Raw genomic sequence first — 20,210 nt, forward strand, 5'->3', positions numbered from 1 at the left:
GACATCCAACTAGGAGTCAGCCCCCTGACTCCTGAGGCTTGAGCCGGGAGACAGTTCGCAGCTGTGCGCTGCGTCACATATCGCTGTTGCTAATTTCTGCCGCACTGCTGAGTGCTTTGGTAGTCGTTTTTAATTTACTGTGTTCTGTGAAAACGTTTTATTAAAGCACCTTTTCTTCTAATATTTCCTCTTACCTTATGGTCGCTGCTTCGCCTGGCATTAGAGGGGGGCAGTGAGGCGAGCTGACACTGATAGTGGAGGAGGGGTGTGGAGGAACTTAGGCGCCATCTTGGGTGGGTGTGTGTTGGTGCACTAGACATTTTGTTTTGCGCCCTTCATATGCCGGCACTACGGCTGCCGCGCAGCCCCCTGACTCCTGAGGCTTGAGCCGGGAGACAGTTCGCAGCTGTGCGCTGCGTCACATATCGCTGTTGCTAATTTCTGCCGCACTGCTGAGTGCTTTGGTAGTCGTTTTTAATTTACTGTGTTCTGTGAAAACGTTTTATTAAAGCGCCTTTTCTTCTAATATTTGCTCTTACCTTATGGTCGCTGCTTCGCCTGGCATTAGAGGGGGGCAGTGAGGCGAGCTGACACTGATAGTGGAGGAGGGGTGTGGAGGAACTTAGGCGCCATCTTGGGTGGGTGTGTGTTGGTGCACTAGACATTTTGTTTTGCGCCCTCATATGCCGGCACTACGGCAGCCGCGCAGCTCCCTGACTCCTGAGGCTTGAGCTGGGAGACAGTTCGCAGTTGTGCGCTGCGTCACATATCGCTGTTGCTAATTTCTGCCGCACTGCTGAGTGCTTTTGTAGTCGTTTTTAATTTACTGTGTTCTGTGAAAACGTTTTATTAAAGCGCCTTTTCTTCTAATATTTGCTCTTACCTTATGGTCGCTGCTTCGCCTGGCATTAGAGGGGGGCAGTTAGGCGAGCTGACACTGATAGTGGAGGAGGGGTGTGGAGGAACTTAGGAGCCATCTTGGGTGGGTGTGTGTTGGTGCACTCGACATTTAGTTTTGCGCCCTTCATATGCCGGCACTACGGCGGGCGCGCCGCTGGCGCGTCGAAGGCGCGCCTAAGGCAAGCCCGTCTGCACCCGTCCGCGCATGTCCGTCGCTAGTCGCCAGGCACCCTGCTCAAATTTCCACCGAGCATATTAGTTACTCGCGTGTGGAACTGTTGGGGCTGGAGGTGCAGTGCCCTACGTTCCGTTGGATGCCCCAGGTTTCTCCTTTTTTAGTGCAATTCCTGTTTGTTCCAGTTAGCTGGTCTGGACAGAGTGCCTTCTGTAGCTGAGGACACTGTATTTAAGTTCTTCAGCATAAACTGCAGGTCCCTTATGAAACACCACGCAGAGGTGTTTGATTTACTCTATGAGGAGGCCCCGGATGCAGTATTCCTAAATGAGACCTGGCTTTCACAGGACTCAGTGGCTGCACCTTGGCTTGCCCTTCCTCAGGGTAATGTGTTGAAGACAGTCAACAGAAAGGGGAGGCGTGGCGGGGGCATCGCCATTATTATTAAAGATGTCTATAGTTACAGCTTTACAAAAGACTCTATTATGGACTGTGAAAGTGCTGTGTTTAAAGTTATGCTGACCCCCAATTTCACCATGTCAGGTCTTTTAGTTTACCGCCCTCCGGTTCCCGCGACTTGTTTTAGGGAGGATTTTCTTAATAGAATTGCTCTCTACGCTGGTAGGGCAGCGAACTTTACCATTGTAGGGGATCTTAATCTCCACCTTGAGTTGCACGAGAAGGCGGAGATCTCTAATTTTTTAGCTGATATGGAGGCTTTCCAGCTGGCTGAATGCGTCGCTGAGAGCACTTATGAGGCAGGACATTTGCTAGACCCTATTTTCTCGAATCTGCAGTCTATACTAGTCGCTTCTCCAGTTCCACTGGCTTGGTTGGATCATTATCTAGTCTCTTTTACCGTGCAACTGCAGGGGAAAAGCAGTCCCCCCTTGCTCAGCCCCTGTACTGAAGCGTCCCTGGCACAAATTAGATCTTGGCCAACTCTCGGCCTGTTTGGCGGATAGTAGGCCCCCAATGCCTTGCGACGTGGAGGCTTCAATTTCTTGCTTCCACGAATGGGTCGTCCATAGTTTGGACACCTGTATCCCAGCTCGTCTGGGAATAAAAAGTAGAGGGTTTTCGAACTCCTGGTTTGACGCTTCTCTTGTTTCAGCCAAAAAGGACTGTAAGCATCTGGAACGTGTCTGGAGACGTTCTTATGATGACTCGGCTAAGCAGCAATACCGGGCTGCCATAAAACAATATCACCGTCTTATTAAAAAGGCTCGGACTGAGTATGTGGCAAAGGAAATCTTGGCCAGTACTAATCCTTCCAAGTCAGTATTTGCTCTACTTAAGAGTATGAAAAGTGCTGGATCTGTGGTCTCTTCTCCGATTGTCTCCAACCTGTAGTGCAGTGAGTTGGCCAGTCACTTCTTGGCTAAGGTTGAGCAGATCTACTCTAATCTAATCTGCCGCTGGTGGACCAATGCGTGGGGAGTGAGGTTTCCATCACTTCTGGCCCCCAGGTGGGTCACAGCTTGGCATCCTTTCCATCTCTATCTCCCGATGAGTTCACTGCTCTCTGTCGGAAGATTAAGTCTGGATCCCCAGTTGATCCCCTTACTCCTGCTTTGTTTTGCCAACTCCACTCTGTGATTTCCCCGTGGGCTCAGGGGTTAGTAAACTTATGTCTTTCTTCTGCAGTGGTTCCTAGAGTGTGGAAACACGCGAAAGTTATGCCACTGCTTAAGAAGCCTTCCCTGGACCCCGGGATACCGGCTAATTATCGACCCATTTCCCTGCTTCCCTTTCTAGCCAAGGTGACAGAGTCTCATGTTAATGCTGTTCTTTCGGAGTATATTGATCACAATGCCATCCTTGATCCTTCGCAACATGGTTTCCATGAGCGTCATGGGACTGAGTCTGCACTGTTGGTAGTGTCGGAAGCCATTAAGGACAGTCTGGATAGGGGTGATTCCGTGGCTCTGGTCCTATTGGACCTTAGTGCCGCCTTCGACACCATTTCACATGCAATTCTACTAACTTGTTTGCAGGAAATTGGTGTAGAGGGTGTGGCCTTGGGCTGGTTTCGCTCCTTCCTGACTGACAGGTCTTTTCAAGTCTCTATGCCACCGTTTCACTCCCAGGAGTATGCCCTGCTTCAGGGCGTACCGCAGGGCTCAGTTCTTAGTCCTCTCTTGTTCAATCTCTATGTTCGCCCATTGGCTGCGATAGCTAAGAGTAAAGGTCTTGCATTGGTGTCATATGCTGATGACACCCAGTTGTTGATCTCCTTCTCTAAGAACTGCAATGACAATTTGAAGAAATTTAAGGAGGTTCTTTCAGCAGTGGCAGACTGGATGGCGGGTAATTTTTTGCAGCTCAACGCCAGCAAGTCCGAGATTTTATTACTCGGGAAGGAACAAGATATATGGTCCGAACAATGCTGGCCGGAACGTCTTAAACCTGCACCCTCTCCTAAGAAAGTCGTAAAAAACCTTGGGATTTGGTTCGACCAAGGTTTGACATTTGATGCGCAGTCCAAGACTGTGGCTGGGGTGTGTTTTGGGCTTTTTCGTGGCCTAAGACCCGTGATTGGCTTTTTTCCCCCCAAAGTACGTCAAACCATAGTCCAGGCCCTAATTCTGTCCAGGCTGGACTACGGGAACGTACTTTATCTGGGCGCTAACAGAACCAGAATTAAACGTCTGCAGCGGGTTCAGAACGCCGCTGCGCGACTGCTGGTAGGGCTCCCTAGGCTAAGCTCAGTGGCTGCCTTGCTTCCTAAATTGCACTGGCTCCCTGTGGAAAAACGTGTCCAGTTTAAGGCTCTTTGCATGGCTCACAAAATTTTATCGGGTCTGGCCCCTTTGGGCCTGGCCAATCTTCTAACGACCTACACTCCTAGCCGCTCTCTAAGATCGGCAGGCTGTGCTTTGGTTTGTGTCCCCCGCATCTAAAAAGCTAGAGCTGGCGGCCGCTCCTTTCGTAGCCTAGCCGCCAAACTTTGGAACTCTCTACCGATTTCTATTAGATTAATTCAACAGCATCTGCCTTTTCGTAAAGCGATAAAGACTTGGTTGTTTTCTGGTCCTGCTAAGTCTTTATAGACTGTGCGGTCTGCTGTGTTCTGTCACTTGTGATTGGCCGTGGTAAGGGTCGCGCTGGGACGCCCCGTTGCTGGGGCAGCCATGCGCGTTACAAATTGAACTAATAATAATAATAATAATAATAATAATTAAAAAAAAGGGTTTGGGAATACCAATCAGACAGTATGTGAAAATATATCTGATGGAGCTCATTCTCCCAACACACTCTCTTTGTAATGCTAGTTTCAAAATCAAAGAGAATCAGAGGGTAACAAAATAATAGAGAAAAAGAGTAGGGGACATAATCTAAACAGTTTCTGAACCAAAGTTCCTTTCCTGCTCATGCAAGCCCTTACCTCTCCGTCGGTACCCCGGACGGTCATTGAGCTGGAACCGGAGGTACCGAATGGAGGCTAACCCACTCTGTTAAATAGTGCCTGTGATTAAGGTTGACTGCCGGCAGCTGTGGTGGACCCAGAAGGTGCCTCCAAGTGTGCCTGATTGGGAAAACGGTAGTTCCACGTACTGAGCATGTTCAAAGAGGCAGCTACTAACCTAATGCAGTGTCCCATGAACCGAGCATGCCCAGTAGAGAGGCGATGGTTCTACGTACTGGGCATGCTCAAAGGGGCAGACGCTAACATAATGTAGTGTCCCATCAATCGAGCATGCGCAATTGAAAGGGAACACATACAAAGAATTTATTGGAATATTCCACATTGTTTAAATGAAACTCTATGCACGAAATGTTAATTAAATGAATGTTTTTAACAAAAGAATGAATACAGTAGGTTATTTGTAAACTTGATGAACTGTTTAAGCATAACACCCAATATTAGAGAAGCAAAATATTATCTGTGTTTATGACACACGCAGGAAGTGCAACATGTAAATGGTTCATCAAATTTGTTTAACAAAGTAAACACCCAAATAAGTACCATCAAGAGTCCTAGCTGGTGACTAGGTCAAGAAGGTTGCCAGTACCGATGGTATTTACCTAACTAAGAAAGCTTATGAGAAACTCACATTAAAGGATGCAATACATGATGAGAAGGGCCATTAATGTGAACAGAGCAATATGTCACAATCATGAACTTGTATCAGGAAAGCAGACTACTGATCTTTACTCATGGCTAGTTCTAAAGCGATAGCCATGGTATATCGTCGTTTAACCCCATGGTGTCAGTATGCAATTTGTGCACCCAACGCTGTTCTCGAATGGAAATAAAGGGTTGCTCCAACACTACCCATTTATTATCCCGCTCCGTATGATCATAATTAATGAAATGGTTAATCATTTTAGTGGAACCCTTTTTACACCTGACAGTGCTTTTGTGTTCAAGGATTCGTGTCTTTATTTTCCTTGTAGTCATCCCAACATATCGCATATTGCAGGGGCACGTGATCCTATAGATCAGTTTCTCACTATTGCAGTTAGTGTGTTTAGAGAGACACCATGGTCTATCCGTGCCTATATCAATCTCAGTAGTGTGCGTAGTTTGTGGACAGACCGCACACGAGCCGCACGGAAAGTGTCCCTTAACGGGGGGCAATCCCCAAAGGGATACTTGGTTGAGTGGTTTTTTGGAGTGAGGGCGAGTGTGCACCAACATGTCTTTTATATTGCTGCTACGCTTAAAAGCAAACAGGGGAGATGGTAAAGATGTGGCTCCAACATTGAGAATACGCCAATGTTTCAGAATGGTATTCTTGATTTTATTAGAATAACCAGAGAACGTGTTAACACACGTAAGTCTCTGTAATGCTTCTTTGGTTGGTGCTTTTTCAATGAGGGCTTCACGATGGTTATTCGAAGCCCTCTTTCTGCACCTACGAATGATTTTAACAGGATATTGCCTTTCTTTAAGCTGTGCAGAAAGGGATCTAGCATGTTCTGTGTATTTCTCCATACTGGAACAGTTCCGACGGAGACGTAGAAATTGCCCAAATGGAAGATTGTCCCGCAGGGCTTTTGGGTGGAAGCTATTGTAGGATAACAACGAATTACATGCCATCGACTTGCGATAAAGTTCAGTTGCAAGCAAACCGTTCTCCGGATAGATCCTGACATCAAGAAAAGGAAGGCTGGATTGAGAGAGTTCATATGTGAATCGTAAGTACGCATTTCCTGTGTTGAGCCAGCTGTGGAAGGCTATGACTGATGCCAGTGTCCCTTTCCAGATCACAAAGATGTCATCTATGTACCTCTTCCAGGTCAGTATGTGGTGTCTGAAGGGATTGGATTGCTTGAGAACCTCAGTCTGTTCAAAAGTATGCACGTAGAGATTTGCCAGGCTGGGGGCAAAAACACTGCCCATGGAAGTCCCCGATGTCTGTAGGAAGAGTTCTTCCTCAAACTTGAAAAAGTTCTCTTTCATCGCCAAGGTGGCACAGGCCATGATGAAACTCAAAGGAGTGATAGAGTCAAGGTCTTCTTCCTCCAACAGAGATTGAATAGTGACGAGAGTCTCGTCCTGAGGGATACATGTGTATAGTGACTCTACATCGAACGAGACCAAGAGGTCTTCTTCTTGGTCAAAAGTTAAGTCTTGTAACAGGCGTAACAGGTCTTTAATATCCTGTATATATGTTGGCATCTTCGCTACAATGGGTTTCAAGAAGAAATCCACAAAGGTCGACAGGGGCTCAAGCAGGGACCCTATCCCCGAAATGATGGGTCTGCCCGGAGGTGGTATCTTTCCTTTGTGGATCTTCGGTAACACATAGAAGTATGGTGTTACAGGATGTTGGGTGGTCAAGAAATTCGCCTCATTGTCAGTTATCCATCCTTCACTTTTGGCCTCATCCACAAGGTCTTTGATGGTATTGGTTAACCTCTTCGTGGGGTCCATTTTCAGGGATCGGTAGTATCTCCTGTCTTCCAGTTGACGTCTACATTCAGTTCTGTAAACTTCTGTATCAAGGATGACAGTGGCACCCCCCTTGTCTGCTGGCTTTATGACGATGGATTCATCCTTCGCCAAAAGTTGTAAAGCCAGTCGTACGGCTTTCGGAAGATTCTGATATTGATTGGTATCCGTGTTGATGGTTTCCACATCGTAGAGAACCGCTTTTTCAAAGGCGGCAATCTCAGGGGGGACCAAGTGTATCGGAGGGTTAAACGTAGACTTTGGCTTTAACCCAGTGTTGGTAGTCCTTGAGTCAGTTGTCATTGAATATTTGTCACTGTAAAAAGCTTGTAGTCTTATTTTCCCGAAGAATCCAGCCAATTCTTGCATAATGGTAAAAGAGTCCCCTTTGATTGTAGGAACAAAGCCTAGTCCTTTTTCTAGGGCAGTTTTTTACCACCTCAGTGAGCACACGTTGACTGAGGTTCACTACTAAAGTGTTTCGCTGCTCATCCCTGGGACTGCCGATGTCTTCAAGTTGCTGCGTGTCCGTGATGAGGGAGGGGGGCTCCAGTGCACATTGGCCTGTGGGCCCCTTCTGCGTCCTCTTGGTCGGTTTTGGCCCTGTCCTAAAAAAGACTCATTGGGCATTGCAGTAGAGAAGGGTTGAAAAGGAAACATAGGTGTTTGGAAAGGTTGTTGCGGATACCCGTAAGGGCCAGGCAGCCACCATTGCGGGGGTGCTGGTCCAAGGTAACCTCCTCTTCCTCTCCTCGGACCTCTGTTGCGTCTACCTTGATTCCTTCCGCCTTGATTCTCATAGTTGGAGGCATCAGAGTCAGAGGAGCCATCTTCACTGGCGGAGGTTGAATAGTTGGAGCCATATCGTTTGTTTCTTTGGTTAAATTGGGGCGGTACATAAGAGTCACTTGTGTACGGGTAGACTCTTTCAAGAGAGAATTTGGCCACATCTTTTTTGATGGTACTATTTGGGTGTTTACTTTGTTAAACAAATTTGATGAACCATTTACATGTTGCACTTCCTGCGCGTGTGTCATAAACACGGATAATATTTTACTTCTCTAATATTGGGTGTTATGCTTAAACAGTTCATCAAGTTTACAAATAACCTACTGTATTCATTCTTTTGTTAAAAACATTCATTTAATTAACATTTCGTGCATAGAGTTTCATTTAAACAATGTGGAATATTCCAATAAATTCTTTGTATGTGTTCCCTTTCAATTGCGCATGCTCGATTGATGGGACACTACATTATGTTAGCGTCTGCCCCTTTGAGCATGCCCAGTACGTAGAACCACCGCCTCTCTACTGGGCATGCTCGGTTCATGGGACACTGCATTAGGTTAGTAGCTGCCTCTTTGAACATGCTCAGTACGTGGAACTACCGTTTTCCCAATCAGGCACACTTGGAGGCACCTTCTGGGTCCACCACAGCTGCCGGCAGTCAACCTTAATCACAGGCACTATTTAACAGAGTGGGTTAGCCTCCATTCGGTACCTCCGGTTCCAGCTCAATGACCGTCCGGGGTACCGACGGAGAGGTAAGGGCTTGCATGAGCAGGAAAGGAACTTTGGTTCAGAAACTGTTTAGATTATGTCCCCTACTCTTTTTCTCTATTATTTTGTTACCCTCTGATTCTCTTTGATTTTGAAACTAGCATTACAAAGAGAGTGTGTTGGGAGAATGAGCTCCATCAGATATATTTTCACATACTGTCTGATTGGTATTCCCAAACCCTTTTTTTGCTCAATAGTTGTATGTCGCCAGACAACCTTACTTAAATTCCATCATTTATTCCTCTTTTGACTGAAGGCCAGTCTACCTAATATTCATACATAGTCTTAAAGTTGGTTTGTTTGCTCTCTCTCTCTCTCTGTGATATTTCCAACCTTTTTTTAACTGGGGATCACACTTGTGCCCTCATTACCAATTCACATTGCAGTCACTTTTGTAGGGATTTTTTGTTCACATATTTCTGATGTAAGTGATCACTGGGTGGGGAAGTGATGGGGCTCTGGGGTTTGAAATGCTTGTGTTTTTCAAACATAGAGTATCAGAATAGTTAGAGGGAAGAACAGGTGTAAAGTCCATTATCCTACCCTCTGCCCTATTCATTGCCCCTCTGAAAATTCAATTTAGTTTAATCCATCTCTAATGTTCTCTTTTCAGCTCTTCCAGTATGACATGAAAAGGATTCACGTGTAAAATCTGCGCTAAGCTAACATTATTTACGCATTTTTATTTTGTAACAGGATGGCTCGACAGCTTTATTCAAAGCCGCCCACAAAGGCTTCAGCGAGGTGATAGAGGAATTACTCAAATTCTCCCCTAAGCTTGGCATTCTAAAGGTAGGTCTTAGGAAGCTATTCCTAGTAAACTCTTAAATACTGATTTATGATTGGAGGAGGAAGACTGGGGGGTGAATAAGAGAAGTCAGTCTAAGAGTTGGCGGTATAAGATTTGTTTTTTCCTCGTCTGTAAAGGTCAATAATGATAAGAAAGCGCCCATAGCAAAGTCAAGTTTATTTATGTTTCTCCTTAATTGTTGTTTAAGATTTAAGACTAAAAAAATATATATTTTGTTTTTTAAAACATATTCTATTGTTTATATAATTTCCTGGTTTTCTGTTTGGGAGTCAATAGACTGTGAAGATGGCCTACCAGAGCATTGCGGTGCATTATTGTCACCTTGTCAGGCCTGAAAGCCTTTTGGTATTGCACATGCTATAAGTGAAAAATGTAGGTAGGATTCCCAGCAGGCAATGGTTTCTATATCAGGTACGTAGAAAAGATGTTGCATGAAAGAAGCTCCCTTTCTCCTGACATACCTCTATTACCCTGGCACGCATTGTGGCAGTCGCATGTTTGCCACAGGCCGACCAGGCCACATGTTTGACGCATCATACCCAACTCTTGGCACATGGGAAACACTACAACCAGGGCTTTAAGTGGGCCGGGTCTCACCGGGTCTGAGCACCGGCAGTTTTTTAAAGGAGGCCTCGAAACGGGTCTCTATCGGGCTTTGTTTTGTGCCCTGGCACAGGCGGTCAGTTTTTTTTCCAGACTGCAGTGACAGCGGCACATCCATGTGCACGTGCTCATACTGCTCTTTTCTCACTAGTGGAGAAGTTACGGCATGACGTCATGCCAGGTGAGTGTTGTAGGGGAAGGGAACTCCTTTCAAGAGAGTCATTTTCTCTCTGGATTCCTGTTCTCTTATTGAAACTCAGGAGCAGCAACACTGTCCTGGTGTCACCAGGGCTTTAAGTGGAAGCTTTTTCAATATTATATACAAGCCATAGTTGCTGCTTGTTTATCATATGCAACTAACAACCATTGACAAAGAGAATAGTCCTGACTTGTTGTAGGTATGATGTTACTTGTTGTATCATATATCTGGACGCAATGACAGAAACATCAAAATACAAGTCGGGCGGCACACCATGCTAAACACAGATTTTTACCTTATGTGTTTTAAAAACACACCCTTAATTACATTGGCCACGCCCCTTTGAGAGACCTCCCAGTTTTTTCATCCCACTTAAAGCCGTGACTACAACCAAACCTTCTTCCACTCAAACATGTAGATCAACCTGTGCTTGTTCTGTTGTTTCTGCTCTACAACATCACACTGGTGGCAGTTGTGCTAAATAAATAACCACATGCAGAGGAAACACATGATTTTAAGCCGATCTTTTGAGTCATTGCCACTCACTGACTGGAGACCCTCATTTATCAACACATATGTAAAAAGTTGCAGAATGAGTCCAACCCTTTAACATATCAGGCCCTTAGTTTCGATTCTCGATTCAAAGCCGCCTATGCTGGGATGTTGCACCTGTACATAGGATAGATACATGTAACATGCCCAGCAGAGGTTTGGTATCATTTGTGACATAGGGGAAGGGTGGCCTAAACGGGCATTTAAACTCTGCAGACTGGTATTCCTTCTGCTTATCTAATAACCACATTCAGGTGACATTAGCACAGTGTTCTGGTGCCTACATGATGCTTTGGATATGCAATTTTGCATTATTGTACTACTGCCATCTGCAGGATGAGTTTCTATTGAAAAGAGGATGCATCGTACCACCTGTGCATTTAAATTTCACTTGGTAAAAAAAAGGTGTTACAAATGAGTTATTATTGTCACAATCTTTTAAATAAAGGAGCGTGCTTTCCATTGCTTAATTTGAAATGGTGTTTGCCACTGCTCAGCAGGGCACTTGTCTTACAGGGCCAGTATATAATTAAAAAAGTATGTCATTCGATTGTACTTTTGGATTTTGAGAGTGCAGCTGACAAACAGGCCTATTGTTTACAATATACATTCAGTGGGGCTTCTTTTGTTGGCTTCCTTTGTGCCTAACAAAATCAAGCATTAAAAATGCAATAGGTCTCGCCTTTTATTAAGTTTAAGCCATTTGCGTTGCTATACAATACCATTAGCAAAGCAAATGGCTTTAAGGAAAGGCGAGACATATTGCATTTTCAATGCTTGTTTACCCTGTACCTAATACGCGTTGTGTCCAGGTCACAAAGACTAAATATTTGTGTGTGTTCCTGCTGTCCCTCTATCTTTTGGGGTCTAAACACCCACTTCCAATTTTCAGTATGTTGACCTCAATGTTCTAGTCTTTTCTTTCTTCTGCCTTCTATTTTTAAAAAATCTCGCTTTGTACCAGAACAAGAAGTGAACTGAAATTCGAAGTTACACAAAGTTTAGGTGTTTCTGTGGACTAATGCATACATTAGTGAATCAGCCGTAGTGGTGTATGCCTAGCTGAGTGGTCAAGGTTTGAAACTTGGTGGAGTCGCTCCGCCTTTAATCCCTTTGAGATGGTTAAACGACAATGAAAATCTGTTATCGAATTTCAAACAAGCATTGGAGTATTGATAACACATTGTTTACTTTAGTCTTGTATATGGCCAATCCAGCAAAATCAAGTCTCAAAATCAGCAACATAACGCTCCACCTATATCCAGCTGCCGGGCAACTGTTAAGTTATTGACCTACAATGCATGCAACCAATCACTAAGGCCCTTCAAACACCTCTGATCCGAAATCCTTAATCAATACCTCTATGAATAACCAGAACACGATATCTGAATGACATCATCAAACATCAACTCTACCTTAACCATCAATGGAAATTTGAGAACTACGTAGATATGTAAGACCCAGACAACAGACAGTGCTACAAGGCCACACTAATGGATGAATGGGCACTACACAAATTTCAGTTACAATGCACTATGGTGGAAATTGCCACAAAAGTACATAGCCAGAGGTCCAAATGAATAAGGAACTGCCATGTTCAGATTAAGATCTCACCTGAAGAACTGATTTTACAGTAATCAGTGTCTCGCTCCAAACTGTCACTGAAGGTCTTACAAGACGACATAGCCCCAGCTTATTGCTCAGCTAACTTTGCTTCCAGCACGAGCAGCGCTGAATGCCATGTACAGAAAAAATGCACAAGGACGCCAAAAAAAGACTCAGAAAAGGAGACAAAGGGGGTGAGACAATACTGAAGCTGCTGCCTTTACGCTGCCAGACTAAATGAATCTGTTATAAAGATTCACTTGAAATAATTAATTTTGTACAGCAAAATCGCCGCTTGAATACACACCAACGTGAAGCAGAACTACAAGTATGGTATGGGACCACAACAGAACAACATAAACAGGGTCTCACATCTACAATTCATACCGAGCAAAAGCATTTTGAAATGGAAGTCCACCAAGAGGGTCATTCCTGCCCAAATAGGATGCAGTATTATTTCCAAGACCTCTTTTCACGGTCTGAAAATAAGTTCTAAGACAGTAAGTGCAGCTGTTTGTAACCACTGCTACCAACAGGGATTGAGTGCTCAAACGTACATTGCTTCCCAGAAAGTTAACGGAACATTTCATTTTCATCAGGAAGAATGTCAGCACTCAAAAACACTGGTTTCATACACAGTAATTAATCATAGACCTCAACGTTGCTATTAACGCGTGTCTATAAACAAAAACAGCCAAAAAGTTTAGTAGGCACTGAAAAGACTCCTGTCAACAAATACAACCTTAAAATAGCGTATTTGACCAGTCAAGTGTAGCTGTAGGTACTTTGAAAAAACAAGTCAATGGACACACTCAGCTGACAAGTGGTGGGATAATGTTGTGTAACACTACAAACTAAATTAACTATCGTTTTAAAGCAGATTTTGTCTTTGACTGGGTGTTCAAATTAAATAGTGAATTGCACGATAACTTTGCACATGACATAATTATCAAAAAATCAAATCGGTTGTTATGGAGTTCAACAGGGTGCCCCTATAGTGGTTACGTTTATCAGTTTTAGAAATACGATCTTCTTAATGAGGGCTCATACATGAGCACAAAAGACTGCAAATCTTGTCAGGAGCCCTAAATTGAATGCATATTTCACAGGAGATCAGCATTTTAGTCTGAATAGTCTTTAGGTTGAACAATAAATCGTTCGCTCTTCTCTCCGTCCAAAAACAGCAAATGTTTCCTTACAAGTAACATTATACCACATATGCTTGAAATGTATTAAAAAACGACAGATTGATTCAGGAAAATAACTAACCATGTGCCTCATTTGTGTTCGTGGAAAGTTAAACAAGAAACATACCTACCTACACCCATAAACACAATCGTGAGAAATGTTTTCCTAAATCCTGTATTTGCAGTGATGTGTATATTAAAAGAGGGAACTCCTCGTGTGGAGCTCCGCTTCCCTCACAAGCCCGCAACGATTACCGTCTTGGAGCTGGAGACGACAACAAAGGCCTCGCTGCCGGCCAACTTAAGGCGGAGCTGGGACCTAAGCTTCTGTTGTATCGATTCCAAGGAGCCTCGTAAGATGAGAGCAGCGCATGCTCTGCTTACGTCAGGCCGGGACCTAAAAAGTGTTAGTCTCCATTATGAATCAGCAACATTAGCATATTTGCACGCAGTGCTAGTACAGGCCCCTTGAGGGACGTGCTGCTATTCTGCCAGCTCAGAGTCCCACTGCATGGAAACGCAGCACATTTCAAGAGGTGCCGAATCCACTAGTTTGATGCCCAAGAGATGGGAGACACCAGCACTGTGCACATCTATACATACCGATATAAACAGACGGATGTGGGCCTTGTAAAAATAAAACCTAGCATGCCCATCAAATCTTACTTTTTTATTTACCACTTATTAGCGATCTCCGGAACAGACCTTTGATCAAACCGCTCGCTGTGTAGAAAGGATGAGGTCACCCTGTAACTAGGCAGTCAATTGCCAGTGCCCAAGGGTCCTGAACAGTGAGGGGACCAGGAAATAGGCCAAGCCTGATGTAACTCAGGTAAGCGTTCATGCAGAAGGTATGACCCCAAAACCTCTGATGCACTGATAGGACAATGTAGTATGGAGCAGTCAAGAGCCTCCAGAGGACTAGGAAACAAGTCCAGCCATTGAAACCACAATGATTCAGGGAGTGACCACTGTTGCAAAGCTGAAGAACGCAACCCATGCTGTAAATGTGGTAGAAGCAGCAAAAAAGACATACAATACAGCCTTGCAAGACAGTGCCATTTTGGGATTAGGTGATCTTCAGGCCAGGGAGCGGAGGTGTGTGGAGCAGCCCAAACCACAACACCCAAACAACTGCGCACAGGAAGGCCCGCACAGGAGTAACCTGCCCCTACTGAGCGTGCAGCCCAAACATCATGTGTCTAGTCCTGTCTGTGCTGGTACCTACAGTCCCATTATGTGAAGAGCATATTTTGTATAAAAAGTGATAACTGCCAAACCAGCTTACTGAGTTATGGAGGCATTGTCTGTATTAGAATGCAGAAAAAATACATGGCTCTGTCTTTATTATTGGTGGGTTGATTTACACGATCCGCCGCTGAAAGGTAACTGGACAACATTCCAGTCTCCGCCCACAATGATACTTGGCTTGTCAATTCTGTGAAGAGTTGACTTGATACCATTCACAGCATAAATCAAATTTATGATGAACTTCAACCTCAAGGTACTGATTTTAATAAGAAAACTGGAGTTGCCTTGTTATCCTTCTACATCTTGAGAAACTTTACGGATAAGCAGTTTCTGAAAAGTAAGGCAGGTCTGCAACTCTTGTGACTCCGCGTTGCGCTGGGCACTGAATGCGAAGCACAGGATGATCTGCAAATGCTAATCACCCTGCATTCAGTCTCAGCATGATGAGAGGTCTGAGGTTTCCCTGTGTTGTCATTCTAATCAGAGGGTGAAAGGATGGACAAGGTGTTGGGGAGGCGGCTGAAGTCAGTATTATTCCCTGTCCATTCAGGGTGATAAATCCCATAAACTGGGTAGTGTCAGTGCAGGTCTGTGTTGCTGTGGCTACCGATAAGAAAACGAGGAAGTGGGAGAGGGCCTGGGGTGACAGTGGTGTCAGAGTTTCAGAAAAATAATCCCACAAAACTGCACCCTAATAACGGCTCATCATTGCACCACTACTTGAGTTGCCATAGATATTTTAACAAGGCAGGCTGTAGCTCTAGTTCTTGAGTCTGTCTTCATCAGAAATGGTAGTATGGCTTACAAGCGTAGATCCATCGCTAGTAGGGGAATATAAGGGTGCAGTGTACAGTGGCGGGTGGCATGGATCAGGGAGGTGAGAGGGGGAACAGGGAAGAAATGTTTAAAAAAGCACTTACCTCTAACCACGTCTCTCCTCCGTCATCTCTCCCAGCCGGAACAGGAAGCAGGGACCACCCAGACTCTCCATAGCCAATCTCAACGCTGCAATGCAATTGGTCAGAGCACCATAGTTCAGCGCTCAGACGGGCAGTGGGAGCCTGGGCATGTTCTCCACCCATGCTGTAATGCAGCCTGGGTGGAGAACATGCAAAGTGTGCATGACTGTTTGGCTGGCCCTAGACAGCCGGCCAAACATTCCTGTGCACTTGCAGTGTGCCCCCTATGCTCCCGCTGCTCCTGAGTGAGCAGCCCAGACCTGCCCCGCACCACCCGCAAAACTGCTGCAAAAAATAAAATGATAATAACATGATGTTATTATCATTTTATTTTTATTTTTTCAAACTGCTGACAAGCAGTGGGCCGACACTCCTCCGCCTTAGCGGAGGTGCCGCCACTGGCAGTGTATCAATTTAGTTGTCTAAATTAAAGGCACTGCTCATGATTATACAGTCAAGGGATACTGTACAGCATTCCATATTGACAACAGAGTCCCTTCTTTAACAAGAGGACAGATCACACCACAATCTGGAGGCACCACAGACTGGGGATTTGGGTCCAGAGCAAGTGTGCTGAAAGGTTAATTTATTAATGACAAGGAAAGAACATATCCTAGAGAGAGATCACTGGAGGAAGCATAAATATTCATGGATTAGCTGTAATGGTGGTAGTTCATACAAATTTGTCATAATTCAGGTTGTTATGAGAAGATTACTTACAAGTGAAGATGCTTCTAAGATTTGAAACTGTGAGAGGTGGGGGCCGGTCTTTGTCCTTCCGAGGGAATGAATGGTACTTCAGTCTTTAAAATTCTTGTTGATCTCTGCTTTCTTTGTCAAACTGTTGCCATGTGGTTATTTCAGTTGTCAAAACAGATGGTGCGTAGTCGATTTTCAGAACCCAATGACTGTCTTGCAGATGGTGGTATGCTTCATCTCTGGAGATATCCAATTCTGAAGTTGTAGAGAGGCCTGGGTGTGTTCCAGTTTATTAGGGTAGGAGTTCTCACTGGTTTTACCATTCATTGTGATGATCATAGTTGCCAACCTTATGGTTCTAGCAGCCACACCTTAAGTCCAATTTGCTGATTCGTCAGCATCGATATTGGACTTTCTTCTATCCAACGTTAATTTGAATTGGAAAATCAGTAGATATGTATTTTTTGGCCCTCACATTTCTTGGCTGCAACAATCCGTTGTCTTAATTGCTAGTGGCGTAAGAAGCATTCAATGATGGGCTGAGGGGCAGCATGCTTGGCGGCATTGTGTGATTTGACCTTGGGAATCCTTTGAAATTGAAGTAGAGAGAGTAGCCCATACCTCCTTGGACGGTTTGCTATCCAGGGAGTAGCAAGCTGCCCAAAGAAAGGCAGGCTTCGGTGTTCGGCATAGAACCTACCATTCTCTCTAGTTCGCAGGTGGATTCAGGCATTTTTAATGCCCAGTTTTGCTCTGCTGTGGCACTAAAACAATGGGGCATGGTTGGCTTTTCAGTGAAATCGATAGCCCAGTCCTGGTTGCAAGCGACACCTACATTGAAAGAAGTGTTGATGTCAGTCTAGTAGTGCAACTATCCAGGCTGTGATCAATTTTTCACTTACAGAAATATTACTGCAGCTGGGACTAAGGGTGAACTGATTTGCCAGAGGTCAGTATGGAATGAAGCCTACATTGTGATATTAGACGGAGGCTGGTAGGGAAAGGTGGTCAGGCTTCAAAGTATCAGGTGACAATGAAGATCGATGTTTCAGTCACAAAAGTCACACCTCAGTCCAACCCTCTACATCATCAAGCAGTACAGCATGAATCGCCTCGGGAGAATCACTGCAGCACCATTGAAACATTCTGACTTAAGTAGGCAATATGGAGCTTCAGGGTGAGAAGCCATTTTGGTCTAGGTCAAGCTCTGCCTTCTTCTATTGCTTTCCCTTTCTGTGATATTATTGCTACTTCTGCCTGAGGTCTGATCATGAAGGCTGGTGAGGGTTGGCGTGGCATGGCCACCTAAGATGATGGTCTAAAGCTAATTTGTCTAAGTGCTGCCTGCCAATAATCCTTCTTCATCCTGCCTACTACCAATCTAAACAACTCCTACAGCCCCCGGGGGAGGAGAGGAATCAGCAGCTGTCACTTGGGTCAGGTGGGTGGACCATGTTGGAGTCCATGACAATCGGGATGTGAGGCCTGGTGTTGGCCCGAACTAGAGGTGATGCGGTGGGTGCCCAAAACCAGATGTGCACTCCTGTTGGAGCGCAACCTTTACTGGCCGGCACTTGGTAGTTCCGTCCTGCCCAGAGATTAAAGTGGCCGCTCCCGAGGAGAGAACCAGGGCGACTGCGCGCAGCGGTGCTGAGGGGCTCAGGCAGCCTAGATCTCAGGCATCCGATTACTCATGGGAGAGGCCTGGCCTGACCTGTGTGGCCACAACACTTCGAGAGACACTGGAGTGCGGCACAATATCATCCTCCCGGGGCTTGACTCAGGAGAGCTGGGAACTGTAGAAGCCCCCTGATAATGCTACTGCCGCCGCACAGGTGAAATGCTCGTGTCAGCGTTAGGACAGAAAACTCTCCATGGAGTTCTGGCCTGACGGCCTGCTTTCTGGCCCCTTCTGGCAGTGTTGGGCTTATCAGAGCAGCGTGCCTTGGCTTTTCATCCTGTGGACACTCCCTGCTGTGCCTGGGATCTTATCCCTTTGCTTTCTACCTGGAGACCTCTGAGACCTCATCGCTCGCTGCCCGTGGCCTGACCACTACGGGTCTCGCCGGACTGCTCGTGCTGTCTCTGGACACTCTTTGGGCTGGTGGGTCTGAGTTGCCGTGGCCGCTAAGAATTTCAGACACCCCACTAACTATGGCCAAAGATAAATTGCTGCACACAAGCAAACAAGGCTCACTGGAGAAATTTGCACAAGCGGCTAAGAAGACAGCAGATTTCCAACATGGAGACGAAGATGGATCAGACTCCACTGGGCTTAATCCCACCATGATACTCACAGTCATTACCCAATCGCACAATGCTCTAGATGCCAAAAGTGGGAGAGTCGGTACTGATGTCACACTCCTTAGGCAAGACTTACACAGGGCTGTAGATAGAATACCAGAGGCTGTGGTTCGTGTCTCGGATGTGGAAGATAGCATGGCCAGCATGCAGCGAACAATCACAAGACTTACTTTAACCACCAGGGAACTTGCCACATACATGGAAGATGCAGAGGGGAGGGTCTGCAGAAACAGTCTCCGCTTTGAGGGATTCCCTGAGGCTTCGAGGGGACTTCCCCAGAAAAATTCCTTGATCAGTGGCTGCGCTCATTCCTATCGACGTAGATCCTCTCACCCTGCTTTATTATTGAATGGGCTCATCGGACCCTGTCCCAAAGCCACCACCGGGGCTCCCTTTCACCCTATGATTGCTCGCATACTAAACTATGTGGTCAGAAATGCGATACTTTGTTATGCTGGTACACAAGGAATAATAATGTTCGAATCCCATAAAATCATGATTTGCCCGGATTACACTAAACTAGTCCAAAACCAACTGAAATCCTTCATTACCTCCAAAAAAAGACTATGGGATTTGAACATCCATTATATGTTTGTTATCCCCGGCCAAACTCTACGGGGCCGATTCACAGAACTAATCCGAGACAAAATCCTAAACTTACTACGTTTGGTATACACAGAGGCACTTACGATTTTTGGTATTCACAGAATGCACTTATGACTCCTAACTTTACATCCGCTCTCGGCCTGAATTTCTGCACCAGGACCGTACTCTCCACACTCAGACCGTACTCTCCGCTCCCGGACCGTACTCTCCGCACCTGGACCATAATCTCCAGCTAGGGCCATGCTCTCTGGCTCGAGCCGTAATCTCCGGCTGGGGTTAGATAAAGTCTAATCAATGGGCCGGATTGCAATTTTTACAAAAGGAACATTAGGAATGGTAGAGGAGGTCATAAAAAAAACAGTTTGGGCAGGATAAAGGGTACAGCCAGACACTACATCATAACCCAGAAAGGCTTTCTCCTTTGCATCATGGTACATACAGTGCACAATTTGCGCACCCTCAGTGTTGACTATGCAGTCAACACTGTTATGTTATTTATTTCTATTAAAAATAATGTTGATCAGATGACGGCATGGATAATATTTGTGTGAAAGGATCACTACCTGGCTGTTGACATCAGCAACATAATGAAACGTTTTAAATAGTGTAAAGGATCAACATTATTTTTAATAGAAATAAATGTATTTATTTATTTATTTTGAAGGTTTTATATAGCGCGAACACGAGTATCAGAGCGCTTTACAGGTAAAAGAAGGCAAAGTGTGGTATACATAGACAACAGACAATAAACGAAATACAATGAGTAGACATAGAGTTCAAGTGAATTTAGCCATGAGGATAGCTTTCATTTCTCTTTTGAAGGAGGAAGTGGAGGGGTTCATTCTTGTTTCACTGGGCAAAGCGTTCCATATCTTCGGAGCCATACCAGAGAAGGAG

General features: G+C 45.2%; 1 protein-coding gene across 4 annotated transcripts in view; it reads left to right on the forward strand.

Moving 5' to 3' along the window:
* Positions 1–20,210, forward strand: part of ANKRD29 (ankyrin repeat domain 29) — a 447,476-nt gene that overhangs the window by 397,494 nt on the left and 29,772 nt on the right. For all 4 annotated transcript variants that reach the window (XR_014961577.1, XM_085605755.1, XM_085605754.1 and 1 more), the window contains one exon: positions 9,234–9,329. Coding sequence is in view for 3 of the 4 variants with exons in the window: in XM_085605755.1 (XP_085461881.1) it covers positions 9,234–9,329 (96 nt within the window). In the remaining variant the exon portion in view is untranslated. The remainder of the gene's footprint in view (positions 1–9,233; positions 9,330–20,210) is intronic.

This window comes from Triturus cristatus, chromosome 5_1 (genome assembly GCF_964204655.1).
Source record: "Triturus cristatus chromosome 5_1, aTriCri1.1, whole genome shotgun sequence".
Classification (NCBI taxonomy): Eukaryota; Metazoa; Chordata; class Amphibia; order Caudata; family Salamandridae; genus Triturus; species Triturus cristatus.